This window comes from Megascapheus bottae, chromosome 20 (assembly GCF_031878675.1).
Source record: "Megascapheus bottae isolate mThoBot1 chromosome 20, mThoBot2.hap1, whole genome shotgun sequence".
In the NCBI taxonomy this organism is placed as follows: domain Eukaryota; kingdom Metazoa; phylum Chordata; class Mammalia; order Rodentia; family Geomyidae; genus Megascapheus; species Megascapheus bottae.
Window position 1 is genome coordinate 26,272,802 of NC_143528.1, and position 25,851 is coordinate 26,298,652.

General features: G+C 36.2%; 2 protein-coding genes across 3 annotated transcripts in view; one reads left to right on the top strand and one right to left on the bottom strand.

Moving 5' to 3' along the window:
* The window catches only part of Gpm6a (glycoprotein M6A), a 217,958-nt gene extending 211,752 nt beyond the window's left edge, over positions 1-6,206 (top strand). For both annotated transcript variants that reach the window (XM_090354175.1, XM_090354174.1), the window contains 3 exons: positions 2,047-2,123; positions 3,021-3,086; positions 4,078-6,206. In XM_090354175.1, the coding sequence (XP_090210301.1) occupies positions 2,047-2,123; positions 3,021-3,086; positions 4,078-4,230 (296 nt within the window). In that variant the 3' untranslated portion in view covers positions 4,231-6,206. The remainder of the gene's footprint in view (positions 1-2,046; positions 2,124-3,020; positions 3,087-4,077) is intronic.
* A 12,116-nt stretch (positions 6,207-18,322) lies between these two features.
* On the bottom strand, positions 18,323-25,345 carry LOC150049303 (disintegrin and metalloproteinase domain-containing protein 20-like). The gene is made up of 2 exons (XM_090354176.1): positions 25,210-25,345; positions 18,323-20,844 (listed from the first exon to the last, which is right to left on the bottom strand). The coding sequence occupies exon 2, from the start codon at positions 20,715-20,717 to the stop codon at positions 18,504-18,506; it is 2,214 nt and encodes a 737-aa protein (XP_090210302.1). The 5' UTR covers positions 20,718-20,844; positions 25,210-25,345; the 3' UTR covers positions 18,323-18,503.
* Positions 25,346-25,851: the final 506 nt, after the last annotated feature.

Genomic DNA, 25,851 nt, shown 5'->3' on the forward strand with positions numbered 1-25,851 from the left:
GCTCCAGTGGAAGAGCACTACCATTGAGGAAAGCTCAAGGACAGTGCTCAGGCTCTGAGCTCAAGCCCCAGTACTGGCAAGAGAGAAAGAAAGGAAGGAAGGGAAGAAGGAAAGGAGGAAGTAAGGGAGGGAGGAAGGGAAGGAGGGAAGGGAGGAAAGAAGGAAGGAATGCTTATGAAGCATTGAGTGATTGAGTTTTCCTTCACTTCATTTTCAACATAGAGTTTCATCACCAGTGACTCCCCTCCTAATGTCCTTTTTCTTAATCAACAGCAGGACTGAAGACAGTTACTCATTCCCTTTTCTTCATTCTTTCTTCATTTTGTTTCTGAGATCTGAAGCCTTTTGTTTCTTTCTATTCTTATTGCGTACCCTCTCTGTGTCTGATTCCTCATCTTCTGAATGACCTCTTAACTTGGATTGCTTAATCCGTAGTTATCTTATTGCTTCACTGATTCTACATATTCTACAACATTTAAATATTATTACCAAGAGTAAAGCTGTATCGCCTGCTTGTATTTCTCTCTAGACATTGCAATATATATTTGATATATCAATATATCGATCTATATATTATACATTTCACATAAATGAAGTGTGTGATAGATCAAAATGGAGAAAGATGGCCTTGACCATGAAGTTTGACTTTGCTCGACAGATTTCCTGGGCTAGGATTCCTTTTTCTCCTGTTAGATTCATCTTGGCATAAAAGAAAATGGCGTGGATGGTTCTCTCCATTTATTAAATGGCAATTTTTAGTTATTCATTTTTATTATTAAGTACTGTTACAAAGCAGTTTTATTTTAAACTGAAAATAGATCCATTAACTTTTGAAGCTGTAATGAACAGTATCCACTCTGTAAGAAAAGAACTTACGACGTAACTTAAAGCTAGATGAGAATGTATACATATACACTAGTTTGGCCTAATGGGAGCGTGTTTGCCTAGCATGCACGAAGACCTAGGTTTGATTCCTTGGTACCACATACATAGAAAAAGCTGGCAGTGGTGCTGTGGCACAAGTAGTAGAGATCTAGCCTTGAGAAAGCCCAGGAACAGTGCTTAGGCCCTCAGTTCAAGCCAGGACTGGCATGGTGGATCACGACTGCAATCCTAGCTACTCAGGAGGCTGAGACCTGAGGATCAAGGTTCAAAGCTAGCCCTAGCACAAAAGGACCTGAGAATCTTTATCTCCAAGTAACTCCTAGAAAACTGGAAGTGGGGCTTGGCTCAAAGGTAGGGTTGTAGCCTTGAGCTGAAGTGCTCAAGGACAGTGCCCAGGCCAAGTTCAAGCCCCATAACTCACACACACACACACACACACACACACACACACACACACACACACACACACACACAAATAATAATAATAATAATAATAATAATAATAAAGAAAGAAAGAAAGTACACACACACACACAATCAAATAAAGAGCATTGTGTTTGAAAAAGATTGTGATTTTTAAAACCGCATTTCTTTTTCTCTCCTTTTTGGTGTATATGTGTTTAGCACTTATACATGATTTGATATAGCTGGTCCATGAAGCAATACACCAGGAGTCAATAGCAGTAATATGAAAACTTTCATTACATTCTGTTGTTAATAGTAATGTTCTGGTGTTAGCAGAAGGTAAAGTAATAGTTGACACAATGTGCCTTTGTAGACTAACAGAAGGACTGTAGGGGTGAACAAATTCCAATCCTGATTTGAGCACAGCCTGGGTCATGGTTACTAAGGCAATTAGTATGCCTCCATCACATTAAAGACAGAAGCACTGAGCTCAGTACAAATGTGTCCGAATGTTTAGGAGGCTAGCTAGGTTCAATTGAATTCAGACTGAAAATGTGTTGAATTACAGAGTTACAGATATTGCATCCAGAATTCATAATTCTTTGTACAACTAGTCACAATGAAACTAAAGGGGGAAATGTTTCCACTGTAACCTATCTTAAAATGAAACATGCTGGAATTGAAACAGCCCAGAGTCATTCTTTCTGGGCTCTTGAGCATGGTAAGGTTGCTCACTGTAGCATCCACATGTTTCAGGGATTGTGACAATTGGAGAAGAAAAGAAAATCTGCACCGTCTCTGAGAATTTCCTGAGGATGTGTGAGTCGACCGAGGTAAGTATTTTCACAGTCTTTATTGCTGTCAGAACTTCAGCGGTCACTTTGTTATTTAATTAAACCTCATTTTCTCATCAGGGACAATTTATTTGCAATGGTGATATGCAGGGGAATAGAGAATAAATATGAACAAGATCATGTATATATTATACACATTTCTAGAACTCATCTTTATAAAGGTTGAAATGATAGTCTTTATATCATTATTACTGAAATCCATAATTATCAATGACAATCTCTTCTTTATAAGGAAATTATATTGAAATGGGGCCGTTGCAACAATTGAAATAGAGAGTTACCCTCTAGATCTCAGGAGCAGTGACCTATCAGTGCTCAGCTGGCCTTTACTAACTTAATTCTGTCTCTAAGGCTTATTTAAAATTAATCTGCTGGGCTGGGAGAATGAACCAGCGGTAGAGTGCTTGGCTACTATGCACCAAGCCTTGGGTTTGATTGCTTGATACCATTTACACAGAAAAAGCCAGAAGTGGCGCTGTGGCTCAACTGGTAGAGTGCTAACCTTAAGAAAGCCCAAGGACAGTGCCCAGGCTCTGAATATAAGCCCCAGACTGACAAAAAAAATTTAAAAAATCAATGTGCATGAATTATATTTTTGTGCTTTGATTTGGAAAAAGGGGATAAAGCTTCTAAAACATTAGTGACTCAATATAAGGTTAAAATATAATCCAGGTGGATTCTTGAAGTAAAACTTCAAATAAATATATCATTAACTAATGGTTGTGGAAAGCATGAGATGATATTTTGATTCATATACAATTTTTCAAGATTTTATTTTTGTTTGAAATGTACAGATTCTTTGCAAGAGCTGTAGTCCCCAATCTCTCTTCTATGTGTCTCTGTGACATGCTTCAGTTCTTTGTGGTTTTCTTCCAGCTGAACATGACCTTCCATTTGTTTATCGTGGCTCTTGCTGGAGCTGGGGCAGCGGTAATTGCTATGGTAAGTCCGCATAGCTTTATGCTTAGCTTTACAATTAAATAACCAAGTAGTTGCTTAAGAAGATGAACATCTACATTAATGCAAAAAAAGGCCAAGGATAACTGGCAAATTAAAAAATGGAAAATAAGGTAACCTAAATATGTATTATCATTATGATAGGAGTTATGGTAGGAGTATGATTTGATTTTAAAAATAACAATAATTAAATCATTCAGTATTATGACTAAGAAATGTAGGTAACCTTTAGGATGCATTAGGATTTTAAAACTCTGGATTATTGTTGATATGAAATGATTTCTGGTTTGAGTAACATGATTCCTTCAACTGTTTTAGTTTTACTTTTCGAACATAACATCTATATTGAGTCCCTTATGGAGAAAAGACTTATTTTCATTAAAATCAGTAGTTTTAAGTCATATCTCTCATAGTTTTCATGAAACAGTACCACAAAATCCTACAGTTCCTCTTCAGCCCAAGTAGTCTTTTACTGGGATAGAACTTTAGAGTAAATCATTCGTTATTATGGAATCTAGTTGATTCCATAGAAGGCCAGCTGCCATTAATGCACAAATACTCTGAGCTTTTGGAATCAAGATCTTTTGCCCATCCTTTCAAACTCAGAAAGAAAGTACAAAACTGACAACTTATTTTCTCTTCTGTATTTATCCATCAAATTCTATCATGTGCAGAACACTTTATTTTACCTGAGAAAGAAGGGAGGAAAGAGAGAAAAGCAATTAGAGTTTCAGCTGAATCAATTCCATTCAGACCAGGATCTTCATTTCTTGAGTGACTTTACTACTCAAGAGAAAGCAGAGCTTCTTTTTAGAACATGACACTTCTGGTTTTGTTAACTAAATGAATCTACATGATCTACATTACAAAAATAGCTTGTAGACATCATAATTTGAACATTCCTTTCCAGAGAGCAAAGTATACTGAAGACAGAGAACAGACTTCCAGGATAAATTATGTTTTTGTCTCTGCTTAGGTTCACTACCTTATGGTTCTATCTGCCAACTGGGCTTATGTGAAAGATGCCTGCCGGATGCAGAAGTATGAAGACATCAAGTCGAAGGAAGAACAAGAGCTGCATGACATTCATTCTACTCGCTCCAAAGAGCGACTCAATGCATACACATAAAGAAATTCTCCTGTACTTTACCATTTGAATGCATTGGGGTTTAACTAAGGACCATCCAACCATCCAACCTTTGAAATACAAAATTGAAGTGCTATTCACCAATGATATGAGGGGTGGCTTATGAAATCACCTATAAATTCTTTGTTGGTTAGCACTTACTTCCTGAATTGGCTAAATTGGTATGATTAGATCTCTTCTACAAGCTCCTATCCAGTCTTTTTTTTTAAATTGTTTTTGAAAAATTCTCAGTTGAATTAAGTTCTGTAAGGTCAAAGATATTAACCTTGTCAAAGTCAAAGATTTAATTTTTTAAACCACATACTATGGCTTATACATAACACTTTTTATTTTACGTTTTTTCTTATGTTTTGAAAACAAAATAGCATTTTATACTTTTTAGTTTTGATTTCAATATCTAGTTTAACTGCAGGTAACCTGTAAAGGGACCATTGTACATTACATGAACAAAGACAGAGATGACATCATGGTGACTCTTCTTGAAAGACAGAAATTTTGTCCGGAGGTCAGAGGCTGAATTACCAAAAGCCCTGACTAATGTTTTCATCAACCTAAGGTGCAATTTCTAAATTTATAAGGATAGGTTTTAAAAAAAGTGCTTCTTATCTTTGTTAACATTGTATTTTTCTTTCTTGATGTACTTGAAGATATTTCTCTTCAATTACTCAGATTTTCATTGTGAGCATGTAGAAACAGTTAATGCTAATGCATGGCTAGCTGCCTTTTTAAGATTGTGACACCAGGCTTACCTTTTCAAGTTTTGCGTAGAGACAACTTTAATGGAAATAACTACTGTGGACTATGGGAGAATGATCTTTATGTGACTTATGCCATGGCTGGATTGGATCTTTTAATATGCGAATGTGGAAAATTACCTTTATGAAGGTGGTATATTGAAAATAAGCACACTAACCCCTCCAAACTTGTTTTACCTACTTTAAAATTTTAATGTATTGCATCTCTGTAAACTATTTCAAAAAATGTGTATGATATATTTGCAAAGGCTTCCATTAATATAATAATAGCTTTGCTTGCAGCTTCTAATCTACGTTGGTTTACCTGTAGTGTTTTCTCAAGTGTGGTCAGAGGCCACTGTAGAATGTATTGTTTAGCAGTGTAGTGATACGTTTGTGTTTTTCTTTCAAATAAGTCATTTTAACAGAATGTTCATTCATCTTCATTTATAAGAAGTACCTGTATCAGAGGAATTTTAAAGACAAAACAATCAGTATTATTGGACCAAATTTGGTATTTGTTTTAACCTTGGCTCTCTTGTTTTGATGATTTCTAATGCTACAAGAATGCTGTAAAAGTGTCTTTTAAAATGATGTAGCCTGACAAGACATTTTGTCAGTATATAAAACTAGGTAGTATTGTGCACTGATTCGACCATTGTGAAATCTTTCCTTGGTGTAAGTACATTTCTAATAAAATTTATTGAGTGAAACAATCTTTGTACAACTACTAGTCATGCATCATCAGTAATTTTACAAGTTCTTGTAGTAGGTAGGGGGTATTACTGGGATTATCTGTGGCATGATTATTCATTCTGTAGTATTAATTTGGGGATTCCCTTTGCTTTTTTTTTTTTACACGTAGTTTACCTTAATGGTTCAGCAGATTTTGTTGTTTCCTGATATATATGCAGTATTAAATATATTCAGCAAAAGTATTAATGGGCTTCTTTATATCCTATATTATAGCGTTTCAGTTGTGTCTTTACAGTTTGTGATGATTTTTAAAATTGTCTTTGAAATTTATGTAATGATGTTGACCCTTCTGGCTTTTATTTCTGGTATTAGAGTTTGTATTTTCATAGAGTGCTTTGTAGCAGGCATTACAAGTAATCTGTTTTGTACATAAATGTGCCAACAGCTTGATGGTGGCGTTTTTGAAATGTAGAACAAAGTGCTTGCAAAATGTAATAAATACACTTGTGTACTTTGTGTACTTATTAATAGTTTCTGCAGTTTTGTTTTGTTCCTCTCTCTCTCTCTCTCTCTCTCTCTCTCTCTCTCTCTCTCTCTCTCTTTCTCTCTCGTGCCTTCTTTCCAAATGCAGTGAATTCCATCTCCCTTCTCCATAGAGGCTCATCTGGTTCAGGAGATCTGTCATATCAACATGTACCAGAAACACACTGCAGGGGTATTCAGTACAGGAATGTGAAGGGATTGCAGGAGGGGGAAGGGAGAAAGTAGTGGAGACTTGGCGGTGGGGAATATTTCAATTTACAACTGGCTTTTCTCAATTTCTTTCTGATAACTATTGTCTTATGTTTCCTTTAGTGCTTCACAAATGCAGGAAAAACAAAAAGAATAATGAAATTCGGGAAGGAAAATGATTTCTTGGTTCCCTACAAAATATCAAGGTGAGAGCAATAGCTGAAAAAAAGTGCTCTGTACTGTTTATATTGGATCAAATTTCTTATAGCAAACTGGAAGTGGTGATAATCTTAAAATAATAGTTTTAGTATAGTTATAAATAAAACATACACGCCTAAAACATACAAACCTTGCATTGTATTCAGATTTCACTTGCGTATTACCATAAATTGTAATATAAAGATTTTCTATAATTCCATTAGACATTCATTCAATCAATTGACAAAATACTCGGAAAATGTCTTATTTTTAAAAAGTAGTTTTGAGAACACTAAGAAAATCATTTTTTGTTGTTGTTGTTGTTCATGGGGCTTGAACTCTGGGCCTCATCGCTATCCATGAGCTCTTCAGGTCAAGACTAGTGCTTTACTACATAAGCCACAGTGCCACCTCTGGTTTTCTGGTCGTTTATTGGAGATAAGAGTCTCATGGGCTTTCAGGCTGGGGCTCTCTTTGGATCTCCAACCTCAGATATCAGTCTCCTGAGTAGTTAGGATTACAGGTGGCATGAGCCACCTGTGCTGAGCTCTGGATGGTTGTTTAATATTTTCCAATACTTATCAATTCTCAGCACAGCAACAAGATAATAAATATTTACATTGTTGTGCCAGAGGAGGAGTCCCCCAAAGAAGACCACTGAGATCGAGGCATAGGAAACGCAACAGCAAGGTTTATTGCGGGATACAAGCCAGGCAGGGAACTCGTCCGCGCACACCCATCGCAGTGAAGCCGGGCAGAGTTGTTAATCAGGGTTTACACAGGCAAAAACCACAGATTTACAGCAATAGGTGTTTGAGTGAGATAAGGTGGAGTCAGGGACATTCCAGGGGGATGGGAGCTGACAGGAAGTTCCCACGCCGGTTGAGTCCTATTCAGTTGTGTGAGGGTAATTTTGTGGCTTGGAAAACAAATGCTATCCTTGGATTTTACGCGAATTCTAATTTTAACACAAACAGGTCAGTTCCTGGAACTTATGGACACCAAAATTGTTTCTTCAATTTATGGGCTCTTTTGGGTATAAACAACAAGATGGTTGCTGCCTCAAATGGGGGGCAGCTTTTTTCCTTTTCTTTTTTTGTCTCTTCAACATTAAGAAGAGTAATGCTGCCAACCAAACATTTACAATACAGTGGTTTCACTTATCCAGGGGAAAAAAATCTACCAAGACCTCCTACGTATGCCTGAAAATGCTGATACCATTGACTCCCCCCACCCCTGTACATGCACTATACTTTTCCTAGGAGTGTATGCCTAGGACTTTTAATTTACAAGTAAGGTATCAGAAAAGTAATTGAGAGTAGAATTGTAAGAGTACATTGTGCAATTTCTCTGTCTCGTTCTCTCTCCTTCCTCCTCCTGCCATCTGCCATAGTTGACATAGCACATGGACAAAGAGGTGACTGAAGTCACAAGAAGAAAGGATTAGGGTGGTCCGCAAATCACCACAACACGCACAGTAGCCATTTGAAGTTTATAAGTTGACTATATTCTATAATTTTTCATTAACGTTTTTGAAATATGGCTGAATAAGAATATAAATTGATAGAAAGGAAAGGTACAGACAGACAGTAACTACTGTGTGAATCTTTATTTTTAACAGTAAATAATTTATTAATATTGATTTTACATCATTTTTTAAATGACATATTTAACAAACAAGTATTCAAGAAGGGAATCTCTATATACAATCACTGGCACTTAGCTTTTAGAACATAATTAAAATTAGGCTGAGGGTTTGTATGTCATAGGTACATATAAATCTGTGTAATAAGACTTTATGTCTACAGAGAAATAAATTTTTATGTCTATGTAGTTGTGTTTATATTTCCAATACCATGTCCGTGGCATTGGGTATGCAAATATTGAGTCCTCACTCTTGTACTGTTTGGGTCTAATAGCCACATATTAAGGATACCATGCACCTTTTGTTCCTTTCATCTTGACTTGTCTCAACATGATTCACTCTAGATTCATCCACTTCCCTGCGAATGCCATTATTTTATCTTGTCTGTTGGCTATGTAGAATTCCATTGTGTGTGGGTGTGTGTATATATATACATATATCATATACATATATGTATATATGTGTGTATATATACATATATATCACATTTTTGTATCTATTCATCTGCAATAGGGCATCTAGATTGTTTCCATTCCTTGGCTATTGTGAATAGTGCAGAGATGAACATAGCTGAACAGGTGTCCTTATCATGTCCTGGGTTATGATGTTCAGGATAGATGCCCAGGAGTGGTATGGCAGGATTGCAGGGAAGGTCTATTTTCAGTTAAGAAACCTCCACACTGCTTTCCAGAGTGGATGAACTTGTTTATAATCCCACCAGTAGTGCAGTGGGGTTCCTTTTTCTCCACAACCCAGCCAGCATCTGTCATTGTCTGAGTTCAAAATCTTGGCCATTCTTATTGGGGTAAGGTAGTATCTTAGGGTTGTTTTAATTTGCATTTCCTTTATGATCATAGATGATGAGCATTTTCTCATATGCTTTTCTGCCATTTTAACCTCTTCTTTTGATACGTCTCTCTTTAGTTCCCTTTCCATTTAGTGATTGGTTTGTTGGGTTTGGGGGAATTACTTTCTTGAGTTCCCTGTAGATACTGGATATTAAGCATTTAATTGATGCGTTATTGGTAAATATCTTTTCCCAGTTGGTTGGCTGTCTTTCTATTTTAGTAGCTATGCTTTTATCTGTGCAGAAACTTTTTATTTTTAAGTAGTCCCATTTATTGAGTCTCTCCAATCTGTTCTGACCCTGGGATTTTGTTCAGGAAGTTTATGCCTGTGCCTATGAGTTCCAATGTCTTTCCAACTCTATCATGTAGCAGTTTCAAGGTTTCCGGACTGACATTGAGGGCTTTGATCCATTTTGAATTAATGCTTGTGCATGGTGAAAGGCTAGGGTCAATTATAGTTTTCTGCATGTGGCTGCCCAGTTTTGCCAGCACTAATAGTTGAATAGACTGTGTTTGTTCCACTGTTTATCTTTGACTCCTTTGTCAAATGCAAGTTAACTATAGGAATGTGGTTTTATTTCTGGCTCTTCTATTCTTTGATCATAACTGCAATATGATTTTGGAAAAAAAGTTTATTTCTCTACAACAAAACACACATAATATTTAAAGAAAATAGTGGCCTTTGGGAATTATAAAGTGAGACTAAGGAGATTAATGTGTTAGATAATTAAATACATGCAAGTTGAGTCTAATTCAGCATAATCAATTTATTTTTTGTATTAGAAGTTAGAACTACCGGATTTACTCAGAAAGAAAGTTAAATTTTACTAATAGTGATTTTGTATGTTTATCAAATAGAGGCATATAATTTTGGAATGCATTTTACTTAGGAAACATAATGGATGCAATAATGCTTATCGTAATGAAATTTGAATTAAATTTTAGTGCTTTGAAGAAACAATTTTTAAATCTTTCTTTCTTCCCCTCTCTGTCTCTTTCTCTCTCTTTTTCTCTCTTCCTCTTCCTCTATCTTTCCCGTTCTGTTTCTTTCTTTTTCTCTCTTTCTCTCTCTCTCTGCATTTCCTTCAGTAACAAAGCAATAACTAGCATCACTTAAAGTAAAGCTTGAACAGTCCAACAGATTACTTCAGTAAAAGCTCCTATCTCCTAATATTTTCTGGTAGTGAACATATAAAGTCATTTTCTTTCTTGTATTGAATGAATTTTGTAGAGAACTTTTATTTTCAATTTCACTGAAGAGTTTCAACAGTATTTGAATGAGGTCTGCTTTGAAGGCCTTATGTAATTCAGTGTGAATCTATCTGGTCCTGGGCTTTTCTTTGATGGGAGGTCTCTTATTGACATTTCTATTTCATTACTTTAAGTGGATCTGCTTAGTTGGTTTATATGCTTGGGCATATAAATATCTGATAGAAATTCTACCATTTCTTCCAGATTCTCAAGTTTGTTTGTGTAAAGGTTTGGAACGTATTCCCTTAAAATGTTCTGCATCTTGGTTGTTTTCTGTCCATTTTTGTCTCTATTTTGTTTATTTGTCTATTTTCTTTGGTAAGATTTTCTATGGTACTGTCAATTTTGTTATTTTTTTCAAAGAACTAAGTCTTTGTTCTATTGATTCTATGTTTTCTTAGACTCTAATTCCTTTAATTCTAATTTAATTTTAATTATTTATTTCCATCTACTAGATTGCTCTTTTTCCAGGAGTTTAAGGTACTTCATTAAATTGCTGGTTTGAGATTTCTCCCATTTGTTGATGTTGGCACTCAGACCTGTAACTATTCCTTTGAGTTCTGCCTTTGGTGTGTACCAGAGGAGCTGATATTTTGTGTGCCTGTTTTGTTAAATACCATAAATGCTTGGATTTCCATTCTGATTTCTTCGAGATCCACTGCTAATTGAAGAATGTGTTGTTCAGTCTCCATGACATACAGAATTTTCTATGGTTGTTTATGATGCTCATCTGAGTTCTTATTTTATTCCATTGTGGTCTAAGAGAATGCAGAGAATAATGCCCATATTTTTTAATTTGCACAGATTTGCTTTGTGTTCTAAAATGTGATCTGTTTTGGAAAAAGTCTCATGTGGTGCTGAGAATAATGTATATTCTTATGTTTCTTGGTGGAGTAGTCTATAGATGGCTGTAAAGTCTAGTTGATCTATGCAATTGTTTAGTTCTGAGGTTTTTCTGTTGAATTTTTGCCATATTGATGTATCCTGAGAGGACAGTGGTGTGTTAAAGTCATAAATGATCAATGTGTTTGGATGCATGTGTGATTTTAGTGTAAGTAGTGTTTGTTTGATGAAGTTGGGTGCTCTGGCATTTGGTGTATACATATTTAGGATGGTTATATCTTTCTGTAGAAGAGATCCTTTATTAGTATGTGATAACCTTTTTAGTCTCTTCTAATTTTAATTTGAAGGTATTTTATCTGATATTAGGACCACAGCTCCAGCCTGTTTATGGGGGGCTGTTTGCTTGATAGATTTTATTCCAGCCTTTCACTTTCAGAATGTGTTTGCTTTTGTGGACAAGTTGTGTCTCTTGAAAACACACCTTTTTTGATACAGCTAATCAGTCTATGTCATTTAATTGGAGAAAAGTATTTTAATATTGAGAGATGTTTGTTAATTCCTCCATTTAATCTATTTATTTATGGGCAGTGCCTTGTCAATTCTTGCTATAATAACCTGGTTCTCTGTTTCAGAGCTATTTCTCTGCTAATATTATGATCTTGTTGGTTTTCAATGTATAGAACATCTTTTAGAATTAATGTTTGGAGCTGGGCAGGGTGACTCATGCCTGTAATCCTAGCTACTCAGGAGGCTGAGATCCAAGGATCAAGGTTCAAAGCCAGCTTGTGTGCAAAAGGACCTGAGACTATTGTCTCCAATTAACCTCTAGAAAATAGGAAGTGGGGCTTGGCTCAAGGGTAGGCCCAGGTGTAGGGCAGTAGCCTTGAGCTGAAGAGCTCAGGGACAGCACCCAGGCCGAGTTCAAGTCCCATGACCCACAAATTTAAAAAAAAAAGAATTAAGGTTTAGTATACATATGTATTATATATTTTCATATATTATATATACAAATTGCACATATATTGCATATATAAATTATATATATGCAATTTTTCCATGCTATGGAAGGTTTTTATTTGCCCCTCAGCTATGATTGGGAGCTTCGCTGGGTACATTATTATTCACTGGTAATTATTTCTCTTTAGGTTGTGACCTACCTCATTCCAGGTTCTCCTTGCTTTCATGGACTTTGCTGAAAAATCTGTAGTTATTCTGACTGGTTTTCTTTTATAGATGATTGGTCTCTTCTGCATGGTGGCTTTAAAGATCCTTTCCTTGGTAACCATTGCTCTTGTACAGATTCAATGTGGTGGTGGGATGTCTTCTTCAGGTCTGGAGTGTTTGGGACTCTAATAGCTTTTTGTATCTGGATGGTCCTATCCTTTTGGATATTTAAGAAGTTATCTGCCTTGATTCTCTTAAATATATTTTCTATTCCATTAGCTTCCTTCTCTAGGCCCTCCTCAATACTGATTAGCCTTAAATTAGGCTTTCTGATAGTATCTTAGAGCTTCTGAAGGAGCTCTTGGAATTGTTTTGAATAATTTTCTGTTCTTTCTCTGCAAAGTTTAGACTATGTTCAATTCCAAAGGTTCTAACTTCTACATCATCTAACTGCTATCAAGACTATTTTGTTTTTTAATCTCTTTCCTTCTAGTTGGTAATTTCATCTCTCTATTGAGAGAGATCTATTGTTATAGATCTTGTACGGACTTCTTTACCTCTCTGATTTGTCTTTAACTCTTCCCTCTCAAATCCTTTACCTGAGTGGCTATACTTTCTTTAGACTCCATTTCCTTCTACTGGAATACATTCAGCATTCATTCTGTTTCTGTATTCCTTGGATACCGCTATTAATCTTTGCTCATCACACTCACGTATAGCTTTATGGAGGCTTTCAATCTTTACATTCATCATGTTTACCAGTAGGGTTTGTACATTTTATTGACCATCCTCTAGGTTTTTCATTGTTCTGTTCCCTGTTTATTTTGACTTGCCCTGTTTATTTCTTTTACTTACCATTTTTCTTGCATTTCTGTGCAAAAAGGTAAAGCTTCTGACCAAGAAGCTCAGAAAATAAAGTATGTAATGTGAAACACACACACATGCACACACACACATACACACATTCACATACATATGTTGTATGGGAACATTGTAATTAGAGAAAAAGAACATAGGGAAGATTGAGTAAGGAATGCTGAACCAAAACACAAAGGGTATAAATTATAAAAACTCAAAAAGATACAAACAAGAAGACTGTACAGTCAAATATATTTTTCACATATTTTATTGTAATTAATAGAAGGGTTACACTATATTCACCAAATAGAAGGTGCATTACCTCATATACATTGATACCTTTTCTCCTGTCTTCATTCCCATTTCCCTCTCCCCACCCCCGCCCCTCATCTTGTTTCCCTCCTTCCCTATTCAACTTCAAATAACCATCAAACATACACAATCTATCAGATAACAAGGTGAAGTACTGTAACAATATGAGATAGCCAAGGGACAGCAAAAGAGATGAGAGAGAACATAGTACATTAAGAATAAGAATCACTCATTACATGCTTTTGTTCTATATCCTGGAGGTCCTTTCATTTAGCGTCATACTATATGGCCTTATGTATAGAGGTTTTGTTCTATTGTAAATCTCTGGTAGGAGACCGCGGAGTCCCCCGTGGAGACAAAGCCTCCCCCCATAATCTGAATATGCAGTCAAATTTCTAAATCTTTAAGAGTCAAAATACCCAGCGAGAGCCAGTGACTCAAGTCTGTAATTCCAGCTACTCAGGAGGCTGTGATCTGAGGATTGCAGTTCAATGCCAGTCTGGTGTAAATGTCCCTGAGGCTCTTTTCTCGAGTTAACCACTAGAAAACCGAAAGTGGCACCGTGGCTCAAGTGGTAGGGCCCTAACCTTGAGCTGAAGAGCTCAGGGGTAACGCCCAGGCCCAGAGTTCAAGCCCCAGCACCAAAAAAGAAAAAGAAACAAAATACACCCATATAAAACTTAAAATGTATAGCCACACAATTTTCCATAAAAAAGAGAAAGAGATGATGAAGATGGTGTAATTTCAACGTTTTGGTCCTTTTAATTATATGAAATTTTATTTCATATAATCTTTTATTTTAGGTGGGATTATCTGCTTAATCAAAAGCTAAATTAGCAAACTAAAAGATAAAATAAAAGCAATAATCCACGCTAACAGTAAGAGATTAACCTACATCTATGATGAGTCAGATAAAAACCACTATCCATTCCATGTCCACTGCATTCTTTCAAAGGGGTGGGTAAGGCTGAGCCATAGTTGCTATGGTAGTGATGTTTATCATTCTAGACTCCTGTTCATGTTCGGCATAGAAGATTCTTCCTACACTGGAGCAGGGACACATACTCATTTCAAGAACAAATCCTAGAGCACATTCTGTATCCTCCACCTCCTCCTCCTCTTCCTCTTCGTCTTCTTCTTCTTCTTCCTCCTCTTCCTCCTCCTCAGGGATCTTTTGCCAATTATTTCCTACATTTCTCATCATAGTTGTATTTCTTTACATAGAAAAATCCTATTCTCAGACAAAAGAGCTGACCTTCCATACACAAATTTTCTGGACACCTATTAAGTTTCATTATGCTACTCTGAGCATCACACACACACACACACACACACACACACACACACACACACACACAATACATGCACACCATCCTGCTTGCTGCACATTTTACCTGTTGGCAGAAAAATGGAAATCTTTGCAACCAATCCCAGTAGCACACTTAGCCTCTAATTTTAGGGTACAATTTTCCTTACAGTATGGATCCTTTGCACACCATATTAAGGGTCAGTGTTCTTCAATAATCTTATTGTTTTGCTATTTCTTTTTGATGATGTATTCTTGACTTAGTAAATTGTACAAAAGTCCTCATGAAACTGTTTCTAAATGCCTGCACTTGCTTTTTCATGCATGTTTCTTCGCATGTATAATAACATATACTTTTTTATCTTCCAAGTATGACTGAACTAGTGTGTTGCCTTGTTCTAAATCATCTTAATCCATCACCCATCATGTGCTCCAATCCATTATGTGAGTGGATTGGATATCATAAATGACATGGTAATAATTTACTTCAGAAATTTCATTTGATAATAATATATGCAGCTTCATGAGACAGTCATGAATGGATTTTTTCCATTTAGAATTTTTTAAACCATATTAACAATGGCATATCTGGAAAAGGGGTTTCACTGATTTTGCATTTCAAGTGCAATGAGAAATACATGAAATTCATGAATTATACTTGTCAGCTTCAAAACTGACATGTTACTACATCCATTTTCATGATAGAAAACAACATAAAAACTTTACTGCCCATGGTCCAACATGATCGCCAATGCAAAGTGACTTTGGTGGAATCACTAGCCTATGTTTCACAGTAAAAAAACAAAAACCAAACCAAACCAAACCAAAACAACATTCTCTTGGAATTTCCATTGCTATTTCTTCTGTTAATTGACACCTCATGAATCCCAATCATGTCTCCTGGTATCCATCTGGTAAAGGAAGCCTTTCAGGGTTGATTTCATGAGTAGTGCCACTTACATGCATCATTCTGTGAAAGTTTCTGGAGAATTGCTAAGAGTTACTAGGGATCTGTGGTCCATCTTTCCCTTCCCCTATTAGGAACAGTCACTTTGTACAAAGGCATAGTTCTCAGAGATCATCATCCTAATCCATGTAAGTGAATAGAGCGAGATCTGTAGACAGCATACTCTTCTTGGCATTCATGAACTATGTACTCTTGTTCCCCAAGTATATTCTAGGAGAGGTCCAGCATGGAGTCCCTCATTCTTCTCCTCACAACAGTGACACTCAAAAGTATTACTAATTCTAGGAGATTTGGATGTTCTGTGTACCCAATAAGGGTAAAAAGGCATTAATTAACAATTAACAGGCATTCCCATCTAGAGATAATGGTACTGTAATTCTCTCAAATGCTCTAGGGTTTGGACTGTAGCTATTATGAAGTGAGAGCAAAGTAGTGGAAGGCACTAAAAGTCACTGCTTGTCTGTGTCCTTTCCTTGACCTGGTTATAGGAAGCACTGATATTTGGTAGTCTGTCTTCAGGTCAGTCTATTTGCATTCCATGACAGCAGTGCCTAAAGGCCACGATGGGGCTTCTGGTAAGAGAAGACCAGGGTTGTGGTGAAAGAACAGAGTATGAGTTAAAATAGATTCAAGTTTGCTCGGGGAATCATTCAATAAAGTGAACTGAGCTTGCTCCTTTATTGAGTCAGAGACAGATGACTTTTACATACAAAACTATGGCATTTGATTAAAGGTTTATAAATAGTAAACATAAATTAAGGGCACACCATGAACTGTTCTAAATACATATATATATATATAAACATTTCCAAAGAAAATATTTAAGATGAAATAAGTTCCCTAATGTAAAAAGATGATGACAGATAATAATGTTACGACAGGGAAATGTGATTTGTCCATGTTGACCCATATATGTATCTTAGTTACATTATTCACAAAAATATACATGAACCAGCATATTTATTTATTCTTATGATCGTTAATATTTCCATGTACAACTACTACATTACTCTAATAAAAGTGATAGCACAGAAGTAAAAACATAAATTTCAAAAATGTTTTATATATTGTTTTGAATGTCTTATTTCAGTTAAATGACCCCAGTTATCTTTGGGATCCCTTTGTGCTGATAGATGGTATTCAAAGATGGTTATATCCAATGCAGCTCTATTGGAAAAATAACTGTTTCAAAACATCTGAACAAATTTAATAGAAAGGACATCAAACTGGGAAAGAAATAGCAAGCAACTGGAGAATATAGCAGAAAAAACATACAACGTATCTTCAGAAAGAAAATAAATGGTAGTCAATCAACCCAAAGAGTATGATATAAAAATTTCGAAAACTAGAATTGTTTTTCTCACAAATTTCAGGTACTGTCTTAATTGCTTCTTTCTAATGATCTTGCTTTTTCTGTGGGATATTTAGAGTCTGTGAAGTTACTGTCCTTTCACATACTTCATTTTTAAAATTATATATTTTTTAATTTTGGGAGCTGGTTGATGTTAATGTATAATAGTTTATCATAGATATCCCTGATATGATAGTAAAATAGGAAACTATATAGACTCTAGTGATGTGGATAAATGGTTAGAAATTGAAAGTACATTAGAAAATAAGAACCTAGTTTTCTGTAGGAAACATACATGAAAATATGCATGATATATATTATCCTTTCCAAGCACATTGATTCCTATACTTAAATGTTTTCTCAGTTACACTGAATGCTTTTTGATTGGTAAATCTTGCTCATTCACTCATACATCAACTTGCAAGACCTAATTTCTTAAATTTAATTTTCTTAGGCCTAAGTTTTATTTATTTTTGATTAGTAAGTTCTGCTCATTCACACACTCCTCAACTGATAAGGCCAAATTTTATTAGAATTATCTTTCTTAGGCCTAACTTTATCTATCATTAAATTTATGTGTCCAATTTGTATCTAGTCCCCAAAGTGCTAAGTATAAAAAATATTTAGAAACTAGGAAGAAGAGAAATAAGAATTAATAAAGTAATTAAATGACAGATCAAGCTGTAAGTGATATAACTTAGAAAACAAAGAATAGTGATAAAGAAAATGAAGGATGAAAATTATAGCCAATATATGAAAAACACAAAGAAAAAATCAGCCCAGGTGGTTTTATAGCTTTTGAGAGATAAGCAACATTGAAATAGAGAAAGAAGTAATGAGAAAGAAATAATTGGAAGTAAATGAATATATCAGTTTTTCATGTTATTTGTTTACTATATATTTCCTTAGCTTTGTTTGAAACAATAATGAGCACTTATTTGGGCAATGGCAGAATAGCTATGGTAAAGAAGTTCAAATATTAGAAGAGACAGAAAATAATGAAACAACTAAAGTGACATTGCTAAAGAATATTACAAAACACAGTTTAGCCACCATGAGTAAAATTGTAGCCATATCTTATACATAAATAAATCCAATAAATAGCATATTTACCAAGAGCAATGTGACACAAACATTTTGATAAGTACCTGAGCAGTTAGATTACTAAATAGAATAAATAGCTCCTTCAGATTTTTCATCCCCTCATACTTGCCATATACCATGATCCGCCTACTTCTATAACTCTAAAAAATGAATACATGGGAAGTTTCCTAGGATTGAATTTATTGCCTGAAAGTAAAAGTTCTTGCTATCATTTCTTATTGAGATCTGGACATTTTGTTCTGTTTTTCACATCTGTTCAACATTTGGTCTTTCCATATTTGCCTCTGTTCCGGCAGATTCTTCCTCTTCCTCAGATTGCTTATTTAGTAGGGCCAAAATGCAAACTAACAAAATGGTACAAAAAATCAAAAGATTAATCCAGATCAACAGAATCTGGAAAAGGTACCAGAAAGATTTTTTAGGTGGTGGGCCACTATCAATGCTGCCTCCATTGCCATGCTTCTGACAGTTTGGGGGGGCCCAGCCAGGACTGCAATGACAGTGATGCTTATTATTACAGATCCCTCTTCTACTGCAAGCATCCTCCAAACAAGCTTCTTCCCACCCTGGGAAAGGGCTACATTTCCTGTCCAAGCACATAAGACCCAAACCACACTCTGTACCATCTTTTACTTCACCGATATCAGCGATGGTCATTCCATAATGGTAGTCAGTGCTCCAGCATGTGACGTTATCCACAGGAATTGAATACACAGTATTATGCTCTTCCAAAACAGGAATTTGTGTGATGCCTTCACACTGGATTCTACCACACAAAGCATCCTCAGGTTTACATCTTTTGTAGCGACCCTGTTCTATTCCACAGTGACCAAAACGGTTACCTTGAGTGTTCATTGCCAAGTAGCAACTGAGGTCTGCACTTTTGGCATCCTCCCCAAAAAGTGCCCTACAGTGATTCTCTCGGATGGTGCATATTTTTTTATAGCAAATTCCCCTTTCCAGGCATGAGAGCCCATCCTCTGCATACACATCCTCAGGACATCTACTTGAAGAGCCATTGCACCACTCTGGCAGGTCACACACACCATTTTGTGCTCTGCACACAATGCCTTTTGGCAAAAACTGGCAGTTTCTGCAACAAAGCCCAGAAGCACACATAGCACCTTCTTTTAGAGTGCAGTTTTGGAAGCAACATGGATCCGTTACACATGTTTTTAAAGAGCCACAATCACATTCTTCTTCATCTTCAACCACACCATTTCCACACAGTTTATGTCTAATGACGACATCAGGCACTGAGTTAGGTGAATTATACATACATTTCTTTTCAGCTATGGTTTTAAAAAATGAATTGTAACTGCAGTTGCTGAATGTGTCAGCAGGCTTTAGGGCATTATTCATTATGCATATCTTTTTCTCACATGTACAAGTTTCTTCATCATCCCACATCCCTAACGTATGACCAAGTTCATGAGTCAAAAATACAGTCATCTCTCCTATTCCATTATCTGTTGCACATATTATGCCACAATTATCTCGGTTACACACTCCAGCATGAAAGGAAAAAGTAGAACGTATCAGACATAATGGTTGTTTTATAATAATATATACAGAATCTTGCACAACACGACCCCTGAGTTTGTATTCCTTCCACAGGCAAAAGTTCATCAGCATTCCATCGATGGTGTCTTCATCGACGGGGTTTTTGTCAGTCCAGATCTCAATTGCAGTGAGAACCATGTCAACATCCAATAAGTTGTACCGATCATTTACTACACTGACACTCATGACCACATCCATCTCCACTACGGTGACATTCCTTCCACGAAAAACAAACCGTCCATTGTCTACCACAATTGCCAGTTCAAGAAACCACTTGTGGATCCACCACCCTAAGTAAGAACTTTGCATCAAAGTGGTATTATTGATCCCTTGAAACTTCCTGTATTGTGCTGCTTTTTCTTCTGTTAATCCACAATGTATGGGTCTGGATTGCGTCTCCTTCATGTCCATTGGGTATACCAGATGTTCAAATGTGGTAGAAAGCTTTTTGGGCTTGATTTCGTAAGCAGTGTCATTGATAAACAACATTCCATGAAAGCCTCCCAAACAAGTGCTCAGAGTTGCCAGGGATTCTGGGTCCTGGTCGACATAGCCGTGGTAGTAGCAGTCATTCTGGACAAACGGATAGTCCTGCAGCAGTTCACCTTTGTCACTATAAGTGAACACGGAGAGGTCTCGGTACACGGAGAACTTCTTGTTCTTTAGGCTCACAGTGTGTTTCTTGCCTGCAAAGTACATTTCGTAAGTGATCCATCCTAGAGCCTGTATGCCTCCACTCCGGCCAGTGACCCTTAAAGGGACCACCACTTCTGGAGGGCTGTGAAACTGAGCATGTCCAATCCAGATCCATGTAGAGAGGAACAAACACACCCACAGATGGAAGAGCTGGAGAGTGAATTTCTGCTCTCGGGCCTCCTGCACGGTCATTATGAGCATGAAAGTGGTTGTGGAAGAAGGGATGAAAATGTCACTACTTGTCCATAGCCTCACTTTGAGTTGTTTATAAGTTGCAGTGGTATTTAGTGGTTAGTCTTCCGCTGGAATCAATCAGTAAGAGCAACAACTACATACAAGAAAAAAAAGAGAGAGCGAAGTAGAGACAGAGGCTTGGTGGTAGCAAATCAAGATGGAGGAGAAAGAACAAAGCATCCAAAATGAATTGATATTTGGCTCAGGGTACACCTCAATATAATGTAATGAAAATTGACTTGTTATTCAAAGAATGGCAATTGGGGGCTGGGAGCATAGCCTTGTGGTAAAGAGTTTGCCTAGCATGCAGGAAGCCCTGGGTTCAATTCCTCGGTAATACATACAGAGAAAAAGCCAGAAGCGGTGCTGTGGCTCAAGTGGTACAGTTAGTCTTGAGCAAGAAGTGTCAAGGACAGTGTTCAGGCCTGGAGTTCAAGCCCCAAGACTGGCAAAAGAAGTCAATTGGTCAATCTACATTACGGGTATATTCATTTGTTATACTCTGGCCTGGATATACTTATGTATTTTTATGTAAATATTCCTATAGTAAATATTGAAGGCAAAAAACACCTTCATGGAAAAGTGACCATTTTGTTTGGTGTGGAAATCTTGGCTTATATGCATCTAATGAATTGGAAAAATCACAGTAATTCTCCCTTTGTATTCCAAGGATAAATTGCTTCACCACATTTAACAGGAGAGTTATAGGAAAGCTCCCCATTTGTTATTATTTTCATGATCTTTAACATAGTCTTTCTTCATAGTTATCATTACTTGTGCTGACGTCATCTCATCATATAAAGCATCAAAAGTTCTTTGAGAATGTTTGTCTTTTCTAAAGGATGGCACAATTCAGGAAAACTAATATCTATTGGAGAGTTGGAATGGAAAATTGAATTTTAATTTGGTAGATAATTCTCAAAGATGGTTTACTTCTGATTCTTTTTTTTTTTTGCCAGTCCTGGGCTTGAACTCAGGGCCTGAGCCCTGTCCTTGGACTTTCTCAAGGCTAGAGCTCTACCACTGAGCCTGAGCACCACTTCCAGTTTCTTTCTATGTATATGGTACCAAGGAATCAAACCTGGGTCTTCATGCATGCTAGGCAAGCACTCCACCACTATGCCAAGTTCCCAGACCCCTGATTCTATTTTAAAAGGGCAACATTTTCCAAGATTTGAGACAAACTGAGTGGATAGGGTCTCAAACAAACTTGGAAATTAAAATCTAATAATGTGAGAATGATGAGAAAAAAGTAAAATATTGGGACTGGGAGTTTGGCCAAGTGGTAAAGTGCTTGCCTAGCATGCACAAGGAATGGGGTTTGATTCCTTGGTACCATATACATAGAAAAAAGCCTAAACTGGTGCTGAGGCTCAAGTGGTAGGGCTCTAGCCTTGAGGACAGTGCTCAGACCCTGAGCCCGAGCTCAGGACTGGCAAAAAAGTAAAATATCTTCTAATATGAATAGAAATCGATGTATCCCCCTACTAGGATAGAAATTTTGGCAAATTAATATGGTTTTAATACTATTTTGCTAATGCATAGCACTTCTCATATGCCTAGCACCTTTAGAATTTATCAATTATCTTCTGAGACTAACATTTAAAGTTATTTACTTTGTAAATGAAAATATACATACACAGAAATGTACCTACATATGTATGTATATTTATCTATGTATATGTGCACCATATCAAAAACAAAAACAAATATTTCAATAATACAAATTAGAAAATGAGAAAGTTTCTAATATTTTAGATTTCTTGGCAATTACATGTAACCTCTGTTCTTAAATAAAATGCCAATAAATTTAAAAATACTGCACTGGCTTATTAGGAAAATGTAAGGGAATGGTACTGATGTAAAACATGTTTATCCTTTGGAGCATAGATTTCCAACAGAATGTTTGAGCCAAATATAGTCTCCATGCTTTTGTCACAGTTAATTCAGCATTCTGTATGATAGTGCTCTTCCCTCTGGTCTATTGTCTAAGTATCCCAAGGTATCATGAGATAAATGAAGTATTGAAGTTTTGAAGCAACAGGATTGAGAATTCCTACTTTGGATTAAAAAAAGAAACTGTTATAACTAATTATATCTACTATATTTGTTGTATCAAAAACACACCCATGAATATCCACATCCTATTAGCATAAAACATAGAAGTTGCCACAGCACAAATCACCCTTTAGAACACACAATTTTTTTCTTTAATGTTGATTTCATGTATTTGACTTATTCTCTCTCAAGGACCTACTTTACTATCATTAATAGAATTTTACTTTCATGAAAAGGGTGCCAGTCCTCTGTCTATTCATGCACACCTATTGCATTCTTCATGAATAAATGGTTCCTGATTCACTCCCATATGAATTATTGCAGGGGGGAGGGCTTTGCATTCTCAGGAAAAAAATAAATAAATAAAAAAAAACAGAAGCCTTGTTGCTTTGTGCTCATTGATAATTTCCATTGAGTTCAACAACAACAACAAAATACTCCTTCCTAAATCCAATATTTTTTTAAATTGCTACATGGAGACCTAAAGTAATCTGCAGAGCACACAATTAGGATGATTTATTTAGCTTTTTCTATCTCAGAATCTTACCTACATCCGCTCTGTGTTTTACTCAGCCACAGCATCACCAAATTATCTTCAACCATATTTTTCATTAAACATATGACTATGACCTATGGTAAATGAGTATCTGTGAGTGTCTTAACTTGATATATTAAATTATTGACTACAAACTCTGGCTCAGAGTTGAAATTTACTCATCAAGTTGATACTTGTCAAATTTATGATGTTCCTTCCTTCTTTTCTCCCTCCCTCTCTCTCTTCCTTCCTTCCTTCCTTCCTTCCTTCCTTCCTTCCTTCCTTCCTTCCTTCCTTCCTTCCTTCCTTCCTTCCTTCCCTCTTTCCTTCTTTTCTTTCTCCCTTTGCTTTTTCTACCATCTTTTCTTTCTTTCTTTTTTTTTTGCCAGTCCTGGGCTTGAGCTCAGGGCCTGAGCACTGTCCTTGGACTTTCTCAAGGCTAGCACTCTACCACTTGAGCCTCAGCACCATTTCCGGCTTTTGTCTATGTATGTGGTACCAAGGAATCGAACCCGGGTCTTTGTGCATGCTAGGCAAGCACTTTAACCACTAGGCCAAACTCCCGGCCCCCTACCATCTTTTCTTTCTTACTTGATTTTATACAATGACATCTGAGACCAAATCTCTTGAGAAAGTAGAATATAACATGTGTATGATAGTATCCTACACTTTCCCTATTTTCAATTTCCCACCATTGTATCACTTTAGTATCAATGCCACTATCCTCATAGCCTGGGTGGGACTCCATCAGTTCCACTCTTGATGAAATGCCTTATCTCAATCCATAGCAACATTCTGCCTGCTTTTGTCCCTCTTCAACCGCACTGCTAACACAGCTAAAAAACACACCAGTCTAAAATGGGGGCTCTATAGTGAGAGAAAGATGTGAAATTAAAATAAGGTAGTCTTTCATTATTGATTTATCTTTCACTGTCACTGGTTTATTGTCCACATATTTCAATCACAATGATTGCCTAAATTTCCTCATTAATCAATCAGACCCTAAGCCAAATATCTCTCAACCTAGAGTTTTTCTTTCTATTATTTTAAGGAAATCACAATAATAATTGCTTGATTTGTGAAGCTAATATTTTTTTAAAATTTCGGATTAATAACTAATGAGATATTCTTCTTAGTGCATTCTTTGTCTTTGCCTACTTCTTCAGGGACTTACTTCGACATCAATGTGGAAACAAAAAATCATTTTCAGTGATTGAGTAAATAATCAAGAATGTGAAAGGATGATGACTTTCTAGAGTGATTAAGGCCCTAAAAAGCAAGCTCTCCACAGGAGCCCTTCAGAACAATTCATTTCAACTTGTAAATAATATGCTGATACACCTAATTGTTCCATTTCCCTGTCTTGGGATTTTATTTTGTAATTTTTACATAGTGAGAATGTTATTTGTGGAGTAGAAGAATTATTTCTTTATAATGAGTATATTTTCCTTCTTTCCGTATTTGCTCCTTCCTTCCCTCTCTTCATCCTTTCCCTCTTTCCTTTCTTCCTTTCTTTGAGTTTTCTACCTTCCTTTATTTCTTACTTCATTTTATACAATGACACCTGAGACCAAATGCCTTGAAAAAGCAAAATATAACATGTGTAATCATCTCTTTCCTGCTCACTTACAGTTGTAGATAATTTTAATGGCTGTCATATTATGAATATCAACATAAACACAAATACAAAATTTAGAGATACTGTCTGAACAAAACTATTATAGGAAGATTAAAAGGGCATAATATATCTTCCTAATATTCTGAATATATGGCAAAGGTTCCTAGTGTGTGCCATGCATATGTGTGTGTATTCAACCATGTGTCAATATACCTTTGTCTCTTTTGTTAAACTCTTGAATGACTTACCAAGAGATGATTCGTGAGGCTCCACCCACTTTCTAGGGATAGCTTCATTTATGGATCACTTTTGATATATCAAGAAAGACAAAATTATATTTCAGACTTCACATTACTGAGAGTGATCTAAATCCCTTCCTTCTGTGGTATTTCTTTGAGTTCTAGAATTAGTTTCCTAGCAACGAGTGTTTCTCTGTTCTTCAAAGAAGCAAGTGACTTCACTTCTTTCCCATCTTTGTCCGTCACACTTTCATCCTATCACTTTTGAATTTATGAATGAATCTGATTTCCACAGTCCCAAATTACTTTCCTAATATTGAACATGGGACCTATCAAGTTCCAGAGGAACCAATCCCTAATATAGGCTATTAATTAAAAAATTGGTAATCAACGAACTCTCTTTTAAGGTAACTGATTAGTAGAGATTTCATAACCACTTATTAATATTCTTTGCAAATATAGGCCATGTCAATTAGTAAGAAAAAGGCAGAATTGGAAATTTAAAAATAGACACTAACAAAGTAAGAGTGTAGAAAGGGGCTGGATGTGGTGCAACATTCCTGTAATCACATCTCTACTGCAAATAGAGATTGGGAAAACCATGGTTGGAGGACAGTGTTTGTAAAATTAGCAGGGCTTCATCTCAAAAAA